Below are 18,847 nucleotides of genomic sequence, written 5' to 3'. Positions count from 1 at the left end.
CAGTTCAAAAGTCACAACAGAAAGTGTGTGACATCATGACAGACAGAAATGAACTTATCTGGTGGAGAGGGAAGGGGAGTCTGAGAGCAGGAAGCCTCAGAGGAGGACTGGGGGTGGGGCACGGCAAGGAATTAGTGGAGCATCAGGACTGCGCTTCCCAGGCCTCCACGCTGTGCTCCCAAGTCTTTGACCTGCTGGGAGGGACCTGCCATTTACACATCTGCCCCTGAAATAATGACAACAGGGCCTCAGATTCAAGTCATGCTCTGTAATTTTCAAAGTGCCCTCATGGGCTCTGGCTTATTTGATGTCTCCCAGCTGCGGACAGAGGACACCCTGTCGACCCACAGAAGCCAGGTCATCGGGTCTCGGGGAGTTGGGCTTTGGTAGCCTGAGCTGTCCCTCGGCTGCCAGAGCCAGGCCAGCATCCGGGCCAGTTGCTGCAGAGAGCCAGAGGCTGAGGCTGCAACTGCGGGCAGCACGCTTGCCCTGTCGGTGGAGTTCAAGAGTGCGTCCCGGAGCCCTGGGGAATGGCAACGGTGTGAACGAGTGGACTCGTGCGCGCGCACACACGCAAACACGCACAGCCCAGCACTTAGTTACCCAGCATCTGTTCAGCTAGAGGCTGCCTCCCCCTGGTCCCCTGCGCTCGCAGTCACCACTGTCAGAAAAATTATCTCAAGCTTGGAAATAGGCCAACAAGATTCTTTCCATTGTGCTTGTACTTTTGATTGATTTTCTATTGACTGAGCTATTTTACAGTTCCGCAGGAACAGTGATGAACTGGTAGATTTTTGTTCATTTGAGATGTAAATAACTTCAGTGTGGTGGAAGAGATAACCTCAAAGGTTACAGTTTCTGGCCCAGTGGGACCTGAACTCTTTTGTATCTAGCTGGGCAATCTTCTAACATTTCCTCATTAAAACTGCCTGAAGCCAGCGTCTCAAGTGCAATGAATCGTTTTGTATCATCTCACTGGTCGCCTCATGGATTGATGGGTTGAATCAATCTCTGATACGTGCATTTTGTATTTGCATTAGGGTCATGATTTTATCTTTTTGAGAATTATAAATTAACATCATTCTTCCTAAATTCTTTCCCCTTTTGTTCCTTTTCTTGTTCTTTTAAAATTGTTTCTTTTTAAACTACTTCCTTCAATAGTGTAGAGCTGGGCCGGTCCTGGAGGGTACATCAGCCATATGTAGCTATTTGGGCACTTGAAATGTGGCTAGTTTGAACTGAGATGAGCTCTGAGTATAAAATATGCACTGGCCATCAAACACTCAGTAGGAAAAAAAAGAGTATAAAATACCTTGTTGAGAATTTTTATATTTACGACTTCTTAAAAGGATAATAATGTGAATATATTAGGTTAAATAAAATATATTAACATTTATTTCACCTGTTTACTTCCTTTTAAAAATATATCTACTAGAAACTTGAAAATTACATATGTTCCCAGCATTTGTGGCTTGAATTATTTTCCTGTTGGACAGCATGGGTATAGAGGCTTATGACTTAATGGCTTACCTACCCCGGGGGTATCTGCAACTAAAATAATGATTTTTATCTTAAAGCTAAGGAATAAATATTGAACTGTAATATTTTTGATGGAAGAGAGAATTTGGGGGATAAATCAGCCAAGTCATAAACCATGCGCTAGCAAGGCGAGTCCTGACCAGAATGTAAAGCAGATGCCATGGGGTTAGGTGAGTCCACGCATGGGAAGTGCTCACATTGCGACATTGAACTCTCACTGTCGCTGTTGTTATCTGGACTCTGGAGTTCGTGTTGCTTGCCTCTGGGGAGTTTTCAAGCTCATGAACTAAACTCATGATTCTTCTCTCGCCATTTTACGTCTGATAAACACCTTCTGAGTGTTCTTAGGGCACGTGCCACCCAACAGGAGGGGAGACCGAGGCACACGGATGTGCAGGTGGTCATCCAAGGCCATCTATGAAATTGCTCAGGAAACAAGAGACACAGAAGTGCTCCTGTTGTCCAGATCGAGGTGCAAGCACTGCCCTCACCTCACCACTCAGCCCCCTCCCATTTGCATTGTCTCTAGAATTTGAGGATCTGTCCATAAACACAGGGGTACTGAGCTGAACAGAGGGATGTGGGGATGTGTAGAGCAACTCCTCATGACCAGCCACTTAGAAAGTCTTCAGTACAACTGAGTCACATTGCTGTACGGAAGAATAATACAGTGTCGTAAATCAACTATACTTCGATAAAATTAAAAAAAAAAAGTTACGGGGCAGCATTCTTTAAAACCCCTAAAGACGTGACCCGAAAGCCATATTAGAATCTTGCTACTTTGTTTTCCGCTCCCAGGTTTTCTGGGTCCCGAGCATAGTATTTGCTTCTGACTCTGGGAATGTTGAACAAAACAAGCCGTTGGATTCCTAGTGGGGCATCTGCCTTCCATCCTCCAAATTCATGAGAGGCGCTTTCCCTGGTGTCACTTGAATAGAGCAGCAGCTGCTGACTCCAGAGCCCCGGGGGAGGAGGATTGTCTTTCACTTGGGCTGAGGCGCCCTGGGGACAAGACCACTGAGTTCAGAATCGACTTCAGTCCCCCGCAGGCGCCCCCCTGCCCGCGGCCATAGTGAGGCGGGAGGAAGGGCCTGACACGCTGGACTCATTTACGACCCCCCCTTTCCTTGAATAATTCCAAGCTAGGAGGACAGAAAGTGGCTCGAACCCTGCCTGGGTGTCTCCTTATTTTAGACATAAAATATCTTCCATCAACACCAGGCAGCTCTGTGCCATGGCTGCCCCCAGACCCTCCCCCTATCTCCCACCCCTCCCCTTGCTCTGACTCAGCCTCTAATCGTGTCCTCTTTTCTTCTGCAGCCTCTGAACACGTTGTTCATGCACCTCTTTGTGGCCGTGGACGAGTATTCTGTCGGCTGCTGCAAAGAGATTATTCGGTGAGTGGCCACGGCGTGGCAGACAGTGACATGGGGCAGTGGCAGCAGCATCGTAGACGAGACACGTTCATGTCTTTATCATGTCTTTAACTATCTGGATAGTCAAAAAAATATTTTTAAAGGAAATTCTTTGAGGTGTTCAATTTGCTTGTACTTTCTGGCTCTAGTCAAGCATTTACTCTGAACGGTGGTGATGTTTCTGAAAGAATACAATCCTTCCTTTGAATGGACGCCTTTAACTACCACTGTTGGAGGCAAACAGGTCACACGGTCATTTGAAAAAAATGGATTTGGGGGGAGGAGGGGAAGAGAAGAGGTCACAGGCTTGGATGTTTCTAAAAATAGTTTTCCTCAATCTCATCCTTAGACATGTTATTAACAGGACCGCCTGCAGAAACCTGACCCGCAGGGCTTCCGCCACAAGGGGTCTCTGACAGGCTGCATAGACACTTGGGGGTGGTGGCCTCAGCTCTCAAGTCACTTTGCAGTGTCACACCAGACCATCCAGATGCCAGGGCAAAGGTTAATCTCAGCAGAAACCTGGTGCACCGCGTGGACATGGTGCCTCGGTTCTCGCTGCCTCCATGGAACAGATAGAAGAGGGGGCATTTGGAATCCAGGGAAAAGCAGAGAAGAAAAAGGAATTGCCTCGAAGACGTTCTTGCCTTTGCAGGCAAGGGAGCAGGGCACCCAGGTGGATCTATGAACGCCTTATTTTTGTAGTGAAGGCGTTCGTCTCGCCAGGTGCTGGCTAATAGGATTGTTGACACCCCGTCCTCTCCCATTCCCTCGCCAGGACCGTGTTCAAGGAGGTGCCAGACCTGCACTTCATATTCCTCATTGTGCCGTCCTACATGAGCCTCGGTAAGTCCTCCTCCACCACCTCCTGACCCCAGTCGCTAACGTAGGAAATTTGTGCTTAAAATGGGGCTTTGGGGATGGGACATAAGAACCACGGGTCTCCAGGTCCTCAATGTATAATGTGCCCATTCGACTGTAACAATTAAAACACACATTAGAATGGAAACTACATTTGCCCTGAAGTCCTAAAGTCATTCCTTGGTAAATCGAGGCCTCACTTCTTTGTCTCTGGGATTTAGGCTCGACTCTCATAACTGTGTTCGACCAAGTGGGGAACATTCCAAGCCTGACATATGATGAGGACTTTGCCGTGCACATATGTCACAGGCACAGCCACTACCCTCAGCTACACATCCGCAAAGCCAGGTAAGTGTGGAGCCGTGTCTTTTGCTACCTAAGCTTTACCCTGACGGTTACCTTACAAAGAGTTTAAAAATTGCCACTTCTTACAGTAAGTGATTATAGCTTGAATGAAATCGCTTTATAATAACCAGAAGCATTACTTCATTTGGAGATGTTTACAATTCCCCTTGATGACATAACTTGCAGGACTGAATATCTGATGAGACCCATTTGGTGCCGTGTGGTCAGCAAAGCTGTGCATTTCCTACTTAAGGGTTTCTGAAGACACACAATCCTTGGCTCCACACTGAGTGAAACAACTTTCAAATAAAACAAACATAGAAATGATTCTGCCTATTTAGTTTCCCCAGTAAAGCCCACCTATTTTCCAGCATTCAGTGAATGAGGATTCTGTTGACCCCAAAGAGGAGTTTTCCAAGCTGAAAGTCTTTACCATCCATGGCCCACATGACATGCCTTGAAGGTCAGCAATCTCAAGGCAATAGCTGTGGCAGATTCTGTTTTCCAAAGAAGGCCATCTTCCGTCCTGCATGCTCTCCTATAATGTGGCCTGGCCACTCTTTTCATCAAGAGGTGGGCTCCGCGTCCGCTCTTTTTGAGTCTGGGTGTTTTATGGCTGCTGTGACCCACACAGCATGGCGGAAGGGATGCTCTGTGACGTGGGAGGTTGGGAGGCTTCTGCCTGGTTCTCTTGGGATGCTCGCTGTGGAGGAGACGAGGGGCAGAAGTCTGACTGCCCTGAGACCACCGTGCCGGAGAGGCCACAAGTCAGTGCTGGGCCTGCAGCCCCAAGGGGCTACCACTGACAGCATTCACCATGTGGATGTGCAGCCCAGGAGAACCCCCAGTGTCTGCATCCCCGCTGACATCTGACTGTAGCCACATGAGAGACCCCAAGCACGCACTGCCCAGCTGAGTCCTCCCAGGTTTCTGATGCACAAAACTGTGAGCAAAATAGAACGGCTGTTTTGAAATAAGAGGGCCTATAAAATCATTTCACAAGGGTGGTTGGTTCCTTTATCAGTGAAGAGTAAGCTGTATCTTTTGGGGGTAACCATTGCCATATTTGTTTTTGTTTGTTTGTTTTTATTTTGGGCTGCACCACGTGGCATGCGGGGATCTTAGTTCCCCGACCAGGGATTGAACCCGTGCCCCTGGCAGTGGAAGCGTGGAGTTCTAACCACTGGACCGCCAGGGACTTCCCACCATTGCCATATTTGATGAGTGCTGCATTTCTTTAGAAAGTATAGAAACTAAATTTTTTAAAAAGCAAGAGCCTAATGTTTACCAGGCTTGTAGTGTTATGGCATAATTGTTAAGAATTTGCAGTAGTGACATGAGGTAGATCTTGATCCTGATCTTGGTTTTACTACTCACCAGATGGGTTAACTTAAAGAAGGAACTGGGCCTCCGCAGGCCTCAGTTTCCTCTCTGTCCCTGGGTGTGAGCATATTGTCTGCTGTATGGGACTGTTGTAGTGATGGGATGAGCTGATAAAAATCAAGTACTTAGCACGCTGCCAGTCACATGTAGGTGCCCAAGGAAATTAAATATTATTATTAATATTATTAGAGTTATCTGGGGAAGAGAGACCCATCTATGATAAACTGTGATGCTGTGTAGCTTGAAGGAGGGAAGGGCAGAGAGGGATGAAGACAGCTTCAACCCCCCAGGCCCCCCAAAATCTAAATGTTCATCAACGTGTAAATGTTCACAAACTGTGGTACCTCTGTACAATGGACACTACTCAGCAATGAAATGGAATAAACTACGTGTACACACAATAGCATGGATCAGTCTCAGAAAGCTTATGCTGAATGAAAGAAGGCAGACATAGAAACAAAGACCATATACTGTTGATTTCACTTGTAAGATGTACAAAACAGGAGAGGTCAGATCAGTGGTTGCCTCTGGCGGAGGGAAGAGTGATGGTGGGAGGGATACGGCGGGGAGACAGTGCTCTGTGCATTGATCAGGGTGCACGCGGCACACGCGGCTGTCAAAGGTCATCGAGCTGCACTCTTAATATCTGTGCACTGTACACTATATTATTATACCTCAGTGGGAAAAATGTAAAAGAAAAGAGGCTTCATAGAGAAGGTAGCCTCTGTATCTGGTCAGGAAGGGTGAGTCAGAGTTCAGCCAGATGGACAGATGGGCAAAAGCGTGGAGGCAGGAAAGCACCCGGAATGTCTGCTACCAGGCAGGTGGGCAGATGTGAGGAAGAGCAGAAAAAGTGTGATGAGCAGGCTTTAACTTGGAGCCAGCAGGAAGCACTGAAGAAAGGCATGGTATGGACTGTATGTTAAAAAGAACTGCTTTTCATGTGGCCAGTGGCTTGCAGGGGAGGAGCACAGAACAGTCTGGCCAAGAATGATGCCGGCTGGAATTCAGGCAGTGACGAATCAAAGAGGTCCAGGTTGGGGAATGGATCAAGGCAGGTGCATAGATGCAAAGAAATGTTTGAGAGGGAAGGTGCAGTTTGATTACCAATTGGTTAGAGAAGTTGAAGGATGAGAATGAGTTAATGGTGACTCGGGGTTTCAACTTTAGGGGGGATGGTGGATTCATTAACTGAAAGTGGAAGTAATAGCACTAGATGGACAGGAGACAGTTGGAAATACAGGGCTTCTCATGAATGAGGAGATCATGAGAATAACGGAGATGGTCTAGTTGAGGGGGAGATTTTAAAGTGGAAAGCAGAGGATTAGAGCACAATTTTGAAAGATGAAAGTGAGCCGTTAATGATTGTAAAGAAAAATTGGAAGAGGGGTATTGTAGAAGTCAAAGACTCTTAAAGTGGCAAATCAAATAATTCGTAGTGAAATCAAATAATTTGAATACAAAGAAGAAACCGTTGGATTTGGTAATTTAAAAGACACAGATGAGAGGAATAAAATTGATGAACTACTAGCTAAACTGATCAAGGAAAAAAAGAGAGAAAATATATCACTGATATCAGTATTGAAAGAGGTGATATCATTACAGATCCTAAAGACATTGAAAGGATAAGGGAAGACTGCAACAACTCTATAAATTCAACAATTTGTGTTCAAACACAAACTACCAAAACTCATTTTAGAAATAAGAATAGGACTTCCCTGGTGGTGCAGTGGTTAAGAATCCGCCTGCCAATGCAGGGACACGGGTTCGAGCCCTGGTCTGGGAAGATCCCACATGCCATGGAACAACCAAGCCCACGCACCACAACTACTTAGCCTGCGCTCTAGAGCCTGCGAGCCACAACTACTAAGCCCTGTGCGCCTAGAGCCCATGCTCCGCAACAAGAGAAGCCACCGCAGTGAGAAGCCCACGTACCACAATGAAGAGAAGCCCCTGCTCGCCACAACTAGAGAAAGCCTGCGCGCAGCAAGGAAGACCCAATGCAGCGAAAAATAAATAAATAATTAATTAAATTTACTTAAAAAAAAAGAATAACTTGAGTAATTCTATACCTATTGAAGAAAAGTCCAGTGAACTTTGGGTGAGAGGGAGGGTGACTGCCTGCCCTGATGCTGACCCCTCCCCCAGCCCCCACCCATCCTGACTTGCTTCTTCTCTTTTCTTTCCTCTTGTTGTGGCTCTGAACTCTGCCCCTTCCAGGATTTGGGCCTCAGCTTTCTCCCAGGCTCATCCCTTTGGCTCCTCTGCACCAGTCTTTGCCATTCAGTCCAGTGCTCTACCTCTGGCCACTTGGCAGTTTTTTAAATTACGTTTTGAGAAATTTCTGATAATTAATTTCTTAGGATCTTGTAAGTAGTCTCACAATTGCTGTAATTTTGTCTTCATTTCATTTAGAAATCTCTCATTTTTTTTCCTGCCATTTGCTAATTAATTTGAGACATGGGCTCATTTAATAAAATGAATTATATTTTCGAATCAGAAAACATTTTAAAGAAAAAATTACTCATTGTTTCAGTCTTCTATGTGAGTATGTAACCATACATGCAAATGCAAGTAGATGTGTGTATTCACACTCTCTCTCTCCCTCTCTCTCCCTCCCTCTCTCCCTCTCTCCCTCTCTCTCTCTCTCTCTCTCTCTCTCTCTCTCTCTCTATATATATATATATACACACATATATATATATATGCACATATATGTCTATAGTCATGATAATATGTTCTGTTAATTGTATTTTCCACTTAAGGTACCAGCTCATCCACCTTCCAGATCAATTTTGTTCTTTTTCATGGCTGTGTGGTGTTTCATCATGTGGTTCTACTATAATTCATTTAAGTATTCCTTATTTATGGAAATTTGTCCTCTTTTTTTTCTATAACAAGAAATGCTGTGGTAAACAGCCTTGTACATATATTTTTAAGCATTCATGCTATTTTTCTCTGTAGTATAGATACCTACAAGTGGAATTTCTGGGTAAGGTTGCATTAAACACTAACATTTAAAAATAGATACTACCAAATTATTCAACCAAAATAATCATGTCAATTTGTATCCTAACCAATAGAGTCTCATTTTCTTGCACCTTCATTTATGCTGGATGTTTCAGTTATTAAAACTGTCTCCAGGGCTTCCCTGGTGGTGCAGTGGTTGAGAGTCCGCCTGCCGATGCAGGGGACACGGGTTCTGTGCCCCGGTCCGGGAGGATCCCACATGCCGCAGAGCGGCTAGGCCCGTAAGCCACGGCCGCTGAGCGTGCGCATCCGTAGCCTGTGCTCCGCAATGGGAGAGGCCATAACAGTGAGAGGCCTGCGTACCGCAAAAAAACAAACAAAAAAAACTGTCTCCAATACAATAGTAATTTGTTGTTTTAATTTGCATTTATCCAAATACTTGTGGGTTTCAGTGCGATTTTACAGGTTCCTTTTTAAGTGTAGAAAATAGTTGCATTTAAAATAATTTCCAGTTTAGAAATTATCCAGATGGATGATTAAACATGTGCATGCAAAGCAGACAGTTCTTTGGGGGAGGGTAGAGGGGAATGGTTACAGTTGAGGTAGGCACATTTCCAGGTCTTTTTTGTTTTTTTTTTCACTTACTAGGTCACCAGTTTATTATAAAAGGATATAACTTAGGAACAGTCAGATGGAAGAAGTGCGCAGGGCAAGGTGTGGGGAAGGGGCTCAGAACCTCCGTGCCCCCTCCAGGCTCACCACTCTCCCCAAACTTCCACGTGTTCACCAACCTGGAAGCTCCGAATTTTCTTAAAGTGTAGGCAGTATACAAACTTTGGGTCATGGGAATTGTCATTTTCTTGAGGCATTTTAAAGCTTATATACTTTCGACATAGATATTCAGCAAGACATGATTGTAATAGAAAATTATATATAAATCTAATACTGAAACTGACATATGCGGAGGCAGCCTATCTCAAAATCCCCTGTTTCTGGGGTAGGGGCATGAGTGGAATAGGTGAGGGAGATTAAGAGGTAAAAACTTCCAGTTACAAAATAAATGAGTCACGGGGGAAAAATCACCTATTTCTTTCACTTTTTGAAAAGTAAGTGGCATCTTTGCTAACTTACTCACAGATCCCCACTTGTCATTTCAAGGATGTAAGGCGCTGGAGAAGTCAGGTGTAGAGTGTGCCTCGTCCAGTGCTGGCTCCTAGAAGCACATGGTAACTGGTGGTTATAAGCTGGTCTCCCAGTTCCCTCCTTCCCACCCCCTCCTTCCTTTCTTCCTTCTACCCTTGAAAACTTGAGTGTTGTGAGTGCTAACCTTCATGTGGACAGGCTGTCCTGGCCTGAACTAAACCTCACAATTCCTTACCCTGAGGTCATGCTTATTCAGCCTCTGAGGGTGAAATGTCCTGCTGGTCCAGAAAATCTGCAAGAAGCAATTCACGAGAGGAACATAGTGCTGGTGGCAAAGCGATGACAGAGGGTACTTTGTAACGAGGAAGGGATGTTCAGAAAAAGAGAACTTTTTAGTATATAGTCGCGAAATACAGAGATAACTGACATTATGAGAGTTGATGCTTTTGCTTGCAGAAGGGGAAGTGTAACACATTTTAAGAGGCCCTCTGTCCACAGCGTTCATATTAGACTTTTGATACTTACAGGTGTAGGACTTCAGGTATCTGGAAAATGTACTTATGTGGATGATCTCCCTCCTTAAGGATACAGGAAAAAAGGACACTTCAGAGTCAGATGGGCGTGGCCATGCGTCCGCTTAGGCTGCCTCATTTCTCTTGTTTCCCCCGCATTTATTTCTCAACATCTGTTTCATCAGTTGTTACTTGCACTGATAATTAATGGTGAAGAACACAGTTCTTAAGACACTAAACCAGTGAAGAGTTTGGGGATGCAATTATCCTTCTGCCATTTACCTAGCAACGCATTCAGAGCCAGCGAATTAACACTGTAATCCCCAGTCCCATTTCTTTGATTTACCCATGTGGAAAATTGTGCTGTAATGTGCCCCTCTACTTAGACACAAATTACTGAAGTTCCTGTTCTGTATTTTGCATAATATATGAAGTAAAGCATAGCTGCTTCTAGACACATCTTTATAATCTGTAATGGGCTTGATTAATCATTGGTGGTGGATTTGAGATGTTCTCAGATTTAGAAGCTATTGGAATGGCCTTTCTGGGGGGGAACCTACCTTTTTCAAGTGCTCACAGGGATAGGAGAGGACTCACTTAAGGAAAGGATTGTGTGCTGTCAGTCAGTGTTGTAAAGTAATTTAAAGTTTCCTTTATATAGTACTGCTTTTTTGCTAATAACAAAAATTAAGTTAGGTCAACATTTAGGACTTTAGGTCAATTTAGGACTTTAAAATATAAGATGTGGTGTTTTTTAAATGCTAACTTCTCACCTTTTAAAGCAGTTATTTTTATTAAGCGTTTGATAGTCTCACGATTATTAGGAATCCACTTAAGCTTGACTTCTGAGCAATTTCATGTAAATGAACATTCTGATGCTTAAGTGATAAATATCCTAACGCATTCGAAGGAAGTAGTAGGGCAGTTAGGAATTTCACCACTAGTCTTCTTGAGTCCTGATAAGTAACCCAGCAAATAGAATTTGGTTCACAATCCAACTGGAACTATGGTGTGCCAACACAGACTTTTGGATCAGATCCCAGTGGTGTAAGTGCAGGGGCCTCTAATTGGCCCTGAATGTGCTTTGAAGCACTTCATTCCGAAGTCCTCCGTAACTTGTAAAATCATGACATTTTCCAATGAGTAGAAGCTAAATGGCTCCAAGACCCATGTTAAAGTTTTGAATGGAATATACGGTTTAGAAATGATGGATTTGATTCTCCTAAAGAAGACCACTAGAGGTCACAAGAGATCTTGGAAAGAAAAAGGTGCTTTGTTTCACACAGCTGAATAAAAAGAAAAATCTAGTTGCTTAGCTGGCACCCACTGTAGGTTCTCCAACCCCAAGTTGAAACTGTTCGTGGTAAGGGTTGGTTTAAGCCAAATACATTGCACTTTTTAGCGCTACCACTAAACTGGATTCTCTGAATTTTTCTTTATTCATTGATTTCTTTTTTTTTATCAACATAGAAATTTATTTGAATTCAAAATAATATGGTTATATTTAGGATAATATAACAATTATGTAAAGCACATATCATCGTTGGCTCTGAAACAGTTCTAAAGATGTGATTCTTTCGAAGTCAAAAATTATGTAGTAAGAATGTACTGTACAAATGTACAAAAATATAAAAAATAAGGTTGCTGAGTATTGGGAGTTGTTACAAGAGGGGCACACCAGGGTAATGTAACAGAGTCCAGATTACATAGCATGCAGCAAGGAGTTCTCGCCTTATCAGCTCCTGGAAAGTGAACGGGTAACCTCACAATGCAAGGATACCACCACTGGGTTAACAGGACAACCTTTCTGAGGGACACAGGAGTAATTCACTATACTTCCCCTTTCTCTAACTCCTTTCCTCACACCGATTTCTTTTCTTTCCTCCAGGATAGGTTTTATCCTGTGGGGGAAAAATTTGCTTTTATTTGTAAAGTGGAGTAAATAATATCCTGATTGGAGTAGGCAGCGTTTTAGCTGACAGAGCTCAGGAATCAAACTTTTGGAAAAGGTCAATCAGCTAGCTAGCAAAGACCATCAGTGGCTTGCAGAAAAAACCACAAATTCAGATAATATGTCCTTGCTAAATAGATAAAAAGAATAAGCAGTTAAATAAATATGGGTGAAAAATCCCAGGGTTTACTGTGACCTAGACAATCAAAAGCAGACAGGTGACCTTTGATTAAACCCATTTACTTGTGGAGTGAGCTATAAGGGGCTCCAAGATAGAGTGTGGTTTCCAACAGCGTCCACAGCCAAAGGGCAAACTCAGAACATCTCCTCCTCTCGTAGAAACTGGAACACGGATGAGAAGTCTTTTTTGGAGTAGCCCTTCACGCATATCATCCTGTAGATCTAATGGGCCTGAGTGCCCAGAAGGATTGAGCTGTTCGTGCTGGTAGCAGAGTCTTGTGTTAATCCCAGATCCTTAGCCATGAGTGTTGTTCCGAGTCTACCCTGATAGTTATCAGCCGAGGGAACTCCATCCGTCACCCCAGGTACAGGATTATAAGTGTCACTTGACCAACATCGTCCTGAGCTCATATTTAGGATTTTAGCCAGGAGTTTTGGGTCAAGCCCCAACCTGATTCCCGGATTCATAGCTTCAGCAGTTCCGGTCATACTAAGCTAACAGCAAGTTGTTGCAGATCTTTGCAGCCTGCCCACTCCCAGCAGCTCCACAACACGCCGCATTGGAGCCCACACATCCCAGCAGCTGTTGGGCAGCAGCAGCAAATTCGTCTGCGACCCCTCCCACCATAAACGTGAGGTTCGCAGACCGAGCAGCTCCCACACCACCAGAAACGGGCATCCATGAAAACTGCTCCCATTTTCTCAACTTCTTTGGCCAATTCTTTCAAAACCATAGGATCAATAGTGCTGGAATCTATTAACAGTGAGCCTTGCTTCACTTTCTTTAGAATTCCATTTGCTCCAGAATAAGCTTCTATCGCATTGTTGCTGGTGGGCAACACTGTGATAATTCTGTCAGCTTTTTCAGCTACATCTGCTGGGGAAGACACTACCTGTTCACGTGCATCTAGAAACACTTTGCATGCATCAGGGAACACATCATAAATAATGAGTGGTTAGCCATGTTTCATGAGATTTTTTGCCATTGGATTCCCCATGTTGCCTACTCCAGTGAATCCAACTTGAGTCTTAGAAGCCACTGACCTAGAACACACTGCTGCAAGGCTGGCCACTGCTGGTTGCTGCCGGCGGCTCCACGGAGCCATAACGAGGCTGCCATGCTGCCCCCACCCCACCTCCCCGTGGTGACTTCTGCGGCTCCCAGCTCAGCCACTGACTGCTAGGGTGCGCAGTGCAGCGGGTGGGATCAGCTGCAGCTATTCACTGATTTCTTAAAGAACATGCACACATATATACACACTCTCTCAGGCTTAAATAAATACAATATTTATGGCATTTAAAGATCAGAATCACTTTTCCAATGGTACATTTTTAAGTCTAGCTAATGAAATTCGGATCCTCTCTGGTTGTGGAAGTTGCCATCAGACGGGAGAGAGGAGGCCATGCCAGTATTCTGAACGCAAAGATGGGCTGCGGCCGTCCTTACGGCCCCTAAGCAGGAACTTACCATCTGTGAGTTCGCAGTGGTTTCTTTGCTGGCAAGGAAACAACGCACACCTCCCGCATCCAGGGAAGCCACCTGTAGGTTCTCCTCTAGGCTTGTGATGCTACAGAAGAGTGGTCCGGATGCTGAGAGGTCCACCTGCCACCACGGGACAGTGCCAGCCGGCCGGGCAAGTGCCCTGGGGTCTGGCATTGCGCTGCTCCTTGAAAGCCCCGTTCACTGATGTAGTGGAAGTGGTGAGTGAGTTTGTCCTCCCTTCTCCCCACCTCTGAGGAAGCCAGCGACAGCCACCAGGGCCCTGTCATCCTTCACCTTGCCTTCTCCTGGGTTTACAGGACACCCAAGCCCCAAGTGAGGTGTCCTGAGAGGCTGTTGATTTTCTTCAGCTTTGGATCCCGCCCCATTTTCACTAGCATGTTTTTCAGAGTTCAGTGGACATTTAAGGGCCTGGATGATCAAACCCGTTTCTATGGGATGGACCTTTTGTTTCCTCCAAACAAGTTAAAATAAAACAGTCTATAATCAATTACATTAACACGCACGTGGTCGCCTTCTCCAAGCACGTGCTGGCTGGAAGCTCCAAAGGAAGGCTGATCCTTATTCAGCGGTGTCAGCCTCATTGTACTTTGTGTTGGTCAACCCTGACCTTCATAATCATCACCACCTAAACTCTGGGGGTCACGGAAGTGCTGGGCACGTGGCCCTGCTGTGCCCAGCGGCTCCACAGGAAGCTGTGGCTCTCCTATCCGAGCGGCAGGCAGTGCTCAAATTTAAACATTTTACTGAATGAATTGTTTTCAGTAGCCAGGGTGTCTGTTTCCATGGGGCTGGACTTTGTCATATGCCATTTGAGACTCTGCGAGGCTGATGTCGTACTTTATCATTAGCACCGGGGCTGATGCAAGATCATAAATCATCGATTACCCCAAGGAATGCGTTTCTTAGAACAAGTTCCTCTTTATCCATTTTGGGGAAGGGCTGAAGGGAGAGACTCTTCAGAGCTCCACGATGTGGATGTTTTCTTCTTATTCCCAGAAGAGTAAGTGTTGAGGTGTGATTATGGATCACTTTGTCCACGGGCTGCCGAGGGCTCATGACTAGGCTTACGGCCCCGGGTCTCTCTGAACCTTCATTCCTGATTTTTATACCGCAAAGTAGTATTTTTGTGTCCATCATATAGGTAAAAGCCCATGGTACACAGTGATAGCTGTCTTGATCCACTTAAGAAGATTAGGATATTGAATTACTTTCACATAATTTAAAATAATTATCTCTGTTAATAAATACTGATGTGGACTTTGTTTTTTGGCAGGATATTTGAAAGTAGATTTTTTGGCTGTTCTCTCCTAGAATCTTCTTGTTTTGTTTTTTCTTAACCAATATCGTCCAGGACTCTTTATACAGAGAAAAGCCATCTCCATTAGCAGCACCTTTTTGAGGGTGGTTTTGTGGGGAAATGAGGGGTTTCTGGAATGCACTGGGGCCTTCTCGGCCCTTCCAGCTGAGGTCCGGGGCTCTCAGGTGGAGGCAGCTGATGGGGGTTTCGGAGCATATCAGATGGTGGGGGGACTGTGAAGTTTCCCACAGCAGATGCTGCCAGGGGCTGACTGCCTGCCCGAGAGTGACCTTGAGGGCGTCCCCACACTGTACCCTCCCGCTCCCCTCGTACCTGCCCTTGTGCAGGTGAGACACCAAGGCTCAGCAGCGAGGGGACCGGGCCAATTTCTCAACCAGGAGAGGCAGAGGCTGATTAGAGGGCTGGGAGTTGCCAGCGTGGAGCGGGGGTCACTCCCCAGAGGCGCCCCCTTGGACCACACGTCCGCACCTGCAAACAGGCCGAGCGGCGGCACCCCAGCGCTGTCAGTGCGTGCGGTAGGGCCCCATCCATGTTGGCTGTCACTGTTGCCCCTGGGCTGTGGGCTCCAGGGTGTGCAGATGTCAAAGGTCGACAAAGCCGGATGCTGGTAAGGACAGATTTTAATCCGTAATAACCGTTGCGATAGGGGGAAACATCCAGGGTGGACTGAACTCTGATTTGTACAGAGGTGACTGGGCCTTTTTTTCTTTTTAATTTTAATTTATGTATTTTTGGCTGCATTGGGTCTTCATTGCTGCACGCCGGCTTTCTCTAGTTGCGTCGAGTGGGGGCTACTCTTTGTTGCAGCGTGCGGGCTTCAGTAGTTGTGGTGCGTGGTCTTCAGTAGTTGTGGCATGCGGGCTCAGTAGTTGTGGCTCACGGGCTTAGTTGCTCCACGGTGACTGGGCCTTTTGAAGAGAAAAGGAGGGAAAATAAAACATAAATAAAACATAAATAAATAAATAAAATTAAATAAAATAAAGAGAAAATGAGGGAGCTGGGTGGGGAGTGAGCAGGGTCTCAGTAGAGTCAGGGAAGTGACAAATTACAAAAAATGGGAAGGCAGGGTTGGTCCCTGTGAGACCCATCTGAGTCACTCACTAGCCCTGATGGAAATTAGGCTCCTGCCCTCCCAAAGAGGCTGGGAGATGGGGCCTTATCCTCAGGTGTCGCTGGAACAAACGGGAACTTCTTCTGGCAGCCCTGAGCTTTCTCAGGCAGGCACTTTAAGGGGGTCTCAGGTCCTTCTAGGGATGTGGCCTTGAGCTGTTAGGAACTGTTAGTGTTCATGTCTTTTCAGACCTAGTGGAAAAGAGGCTCAGGGTGTACTAGGCTAGGGTCTGGTCACGGAGTCTTTGTCACTCATTAGATGGAGCTGCTATTAACATCAAAGAGAACATATTGGAAGATAAAGTGGGATGATGAAGATGTCAGAGTAATGAAATAAGGGGGAGGGAGGATAAAGGTAGTAGCTAAATCAGTTACACTAGAAAAATATAATATGAACATGGAACATTTTAAAAGAAAAGGACCAGGAAAATGTATAAGAACATCCCAGACAGGTAAAATAGAGTAGACTTAATCACGAATCTGCTAAAAAGAAGAAAGGAATGTGGAATATGGCAGCAAAATGGAGACCAAGGACCAGCATCCTCATGCTGTAAACCTGGTTCTTGGGTCTTCCTCTTCCCACGCACTCTGGTGGTCGAGGTCACGGTAGAGGTCCTGAGAAGGAGGCTTGAGGTAGACGTGCCCAAGATGGTGAGCAGAGCTTCGTTACCTTCAAGCCAGCATCTCCCCCTCCATGGAAGTAGAGAGACATTTTAGGAGTAAAGGGTACCATGGGCCTGTTGGGAGGAATGCATAAACAAGCTTAAATATTCTTTACCTTAGTAATTCCCAGAGTCTTTATAACTGTGACGATCCATGAGGGACACTATAGCAGAAAAGTGTTTTTAGACAGTGGATTTCTTCTAAGGGGAGGAAGGGCTGCTGGGAGCAATATCATAGAAGCAGTGCTCCTTGGAGCACTTTTGGGAGGTGCTGTGCCCACCTTGCTGTCCTCTGGCTCGTGAGCGATGCTGCCCTGCAGTCCACGCCCAGCAGGGCCGAGCGTGTCCCCTCTGCCTGGGACATCCCACCTCCAATTCTCGACACAGCTTCCTCCCCGTCTCCACTCAGATCTCACTCAAGTGTCACTCCCTGACCCCATCACTCTCCATCCCAAAGCAACTTACCACTCTTTGAAATGTTCCAGGTGATTTGTGTGTTATATTTTTGTTGTCTGTTCCCCCCATTAGAATGTAAGTTCATTTCGTGGGCGTGTTGCTCTATCCCTGGCATTTAGAACAGGGTGGCAGGAGCAAGCAGAGGAACCAGCACTGAATTTAAGCCTTTCTGGTAAACAGGGTGGAAGATCACGATGACCTCGTGCCAATATTCCTGCACCATGACACCATCCTGAAGGAGACTTATGGCGAATACTTCCTGGCTGAACTCATAGAGGCCCAAGATGAAGAGAATCATGCCATCGTATGTGAGGTGCGTGATTAAACCACCTGGGGGCCCGCTGAGGGAGAGGGATGACAGAAGTGAGCAGCCCTGGTCCCGGTTTGCTGAGCATCCCGGGAGCTGCCTCCCTCCCCCCTTCTAGGTGGTGTGCCCGGCCCTCCTCCCAGCTGTGCCATCACCCACCTCCCCAGGGTTCCCACTTTAGGTTTTCAGGTCTTACGAGGTCCTTCCAGATGCCCAGTCTTAACAGGCTCCAGCTCGAACTAGATGCAGCTGACTCCAAGTTCCTGGAAAACAGCTCGGGCAAACATCTTAACGTTTGGGCTATGTGCCCCTTGGAGGATATGCCAGTCTTTGGTAGCAACAGTTAAAGCGAGCTTGAGCATGACGGTGGGCTCCAGGTGTGATGGATTTAACTGATGATTACCCTTGGTTTCAGTAGATGAATTCTATCTCACAAAAAATTTCTGATGCCAGGATGCACTGAGACCAATGAAAGAATCTTTTGGGGTAGAGCACATCAGTATATTTAAAAAGCTCCCCACATAATTCCAGTGTGCAGCCCAGGTGGTAAAACATTTATCTACATGATGGAAAACACATCAGGTGAAGAACAGGATTAATTTAAATATACATGGGCGTTAGTTTCTTAAGGTGAGAACTGGCCCTGAAAATTAGATTCTGATATACTAGTCCATGATAGCTGTTTCTCCTACATTTCAGCTACATTTTTATTCTTTCATATTTAGGTTTCTGCATTGTCTTTTAAGGACTTGCTTTCAAATATTGTCATTTGACCTTTAGCTCCACGCTGGTGACAGAAGGAAGGGTCATGAAATACTTGGGCCCAGCAGCAGCATTTTGAAAAACCATGTCTTACTCGATGAAACAAAAACTGCTGATAATTAAAAGCCCAAATAAGGGCTTTTAATGACACAACTGTACCTATTCAGTTTTGTCAGGTCTTTGTTTTTTGGAGAAGGCCCTTATTTATTTATTTTTCCAGCTTTATTGAGATATAATTGACATATAACATTGTATAAGATTAAGGTGGACAATGGGTTAGTTTGACACACTTATATATTGCAAAATGATCACCACCATAGCATTAGCTAACATCTCCATCATGTCACATAATTACCACTTTCTTTTGTGGTGAAAACATTTAAAGTCTACTATCTTAACAACTTCCAGGTATATCATAGAGTATTATTA

At 45.4% G+C, this 18,847-nt stretch overlaps 1 protein-coding gene and 1 pseudogene across 1 annotated transcript in view; one reads left to right on the top strand and one right to left on the bottom strand.

Moving 5' to 3' along the window:
• Nucleotides 1-18,847, top strand: part of CFAP61 (cilia and flagella associated protein 61) — a 252,242-nt gene that overhangs the window by 7,536 nt on the left and 225,859 nt on the right. The window contains exons 3-6 of the mRNA XM_060032942.1: nt 2,860-2,936; nt 3,733-3,800; nt 4,037-4,163; nt 17,530-17,662. Coding sequence (XP_059888925.1) covers nt 2,860-2,936; nt 3,733-3,800; nt 4,037-4,163; nt 17,530-17,662 — 405 coding nt within the window. The remainder of the gene's footprint in view (nt 1-2,859; nt 2,937-3,732; nt 3,801-4,036; nt 4,164-17,529; nt 17,663-18,847) is intronic.
• On the bottom strand, nt 12,435-13,405 carry LOC132438543 (3-hydroxyisobutyrate dehydrogenase, mitochondrial pseudogene; annotated as a pseudogene).

The sequence above is a fragment of the Delphinus delphis genome, chromosome 15 (assembly GCF_949987515.2).
Source record: "Delphinus delphis chromosome 15, mDelDel1.2, whole genome shotgun sequence".
NCBI classification, from domain to species: Eukaryota; Metazoa; Chordata; class Mammalia; order Artiodactyla; family Delphinidae; genus Delphinus; species Delphinus delphis.
Note: the sequence above shows the minus strand (reverse complement) of the source record. Positions and strands in the feature narration are given on the sequence as shown.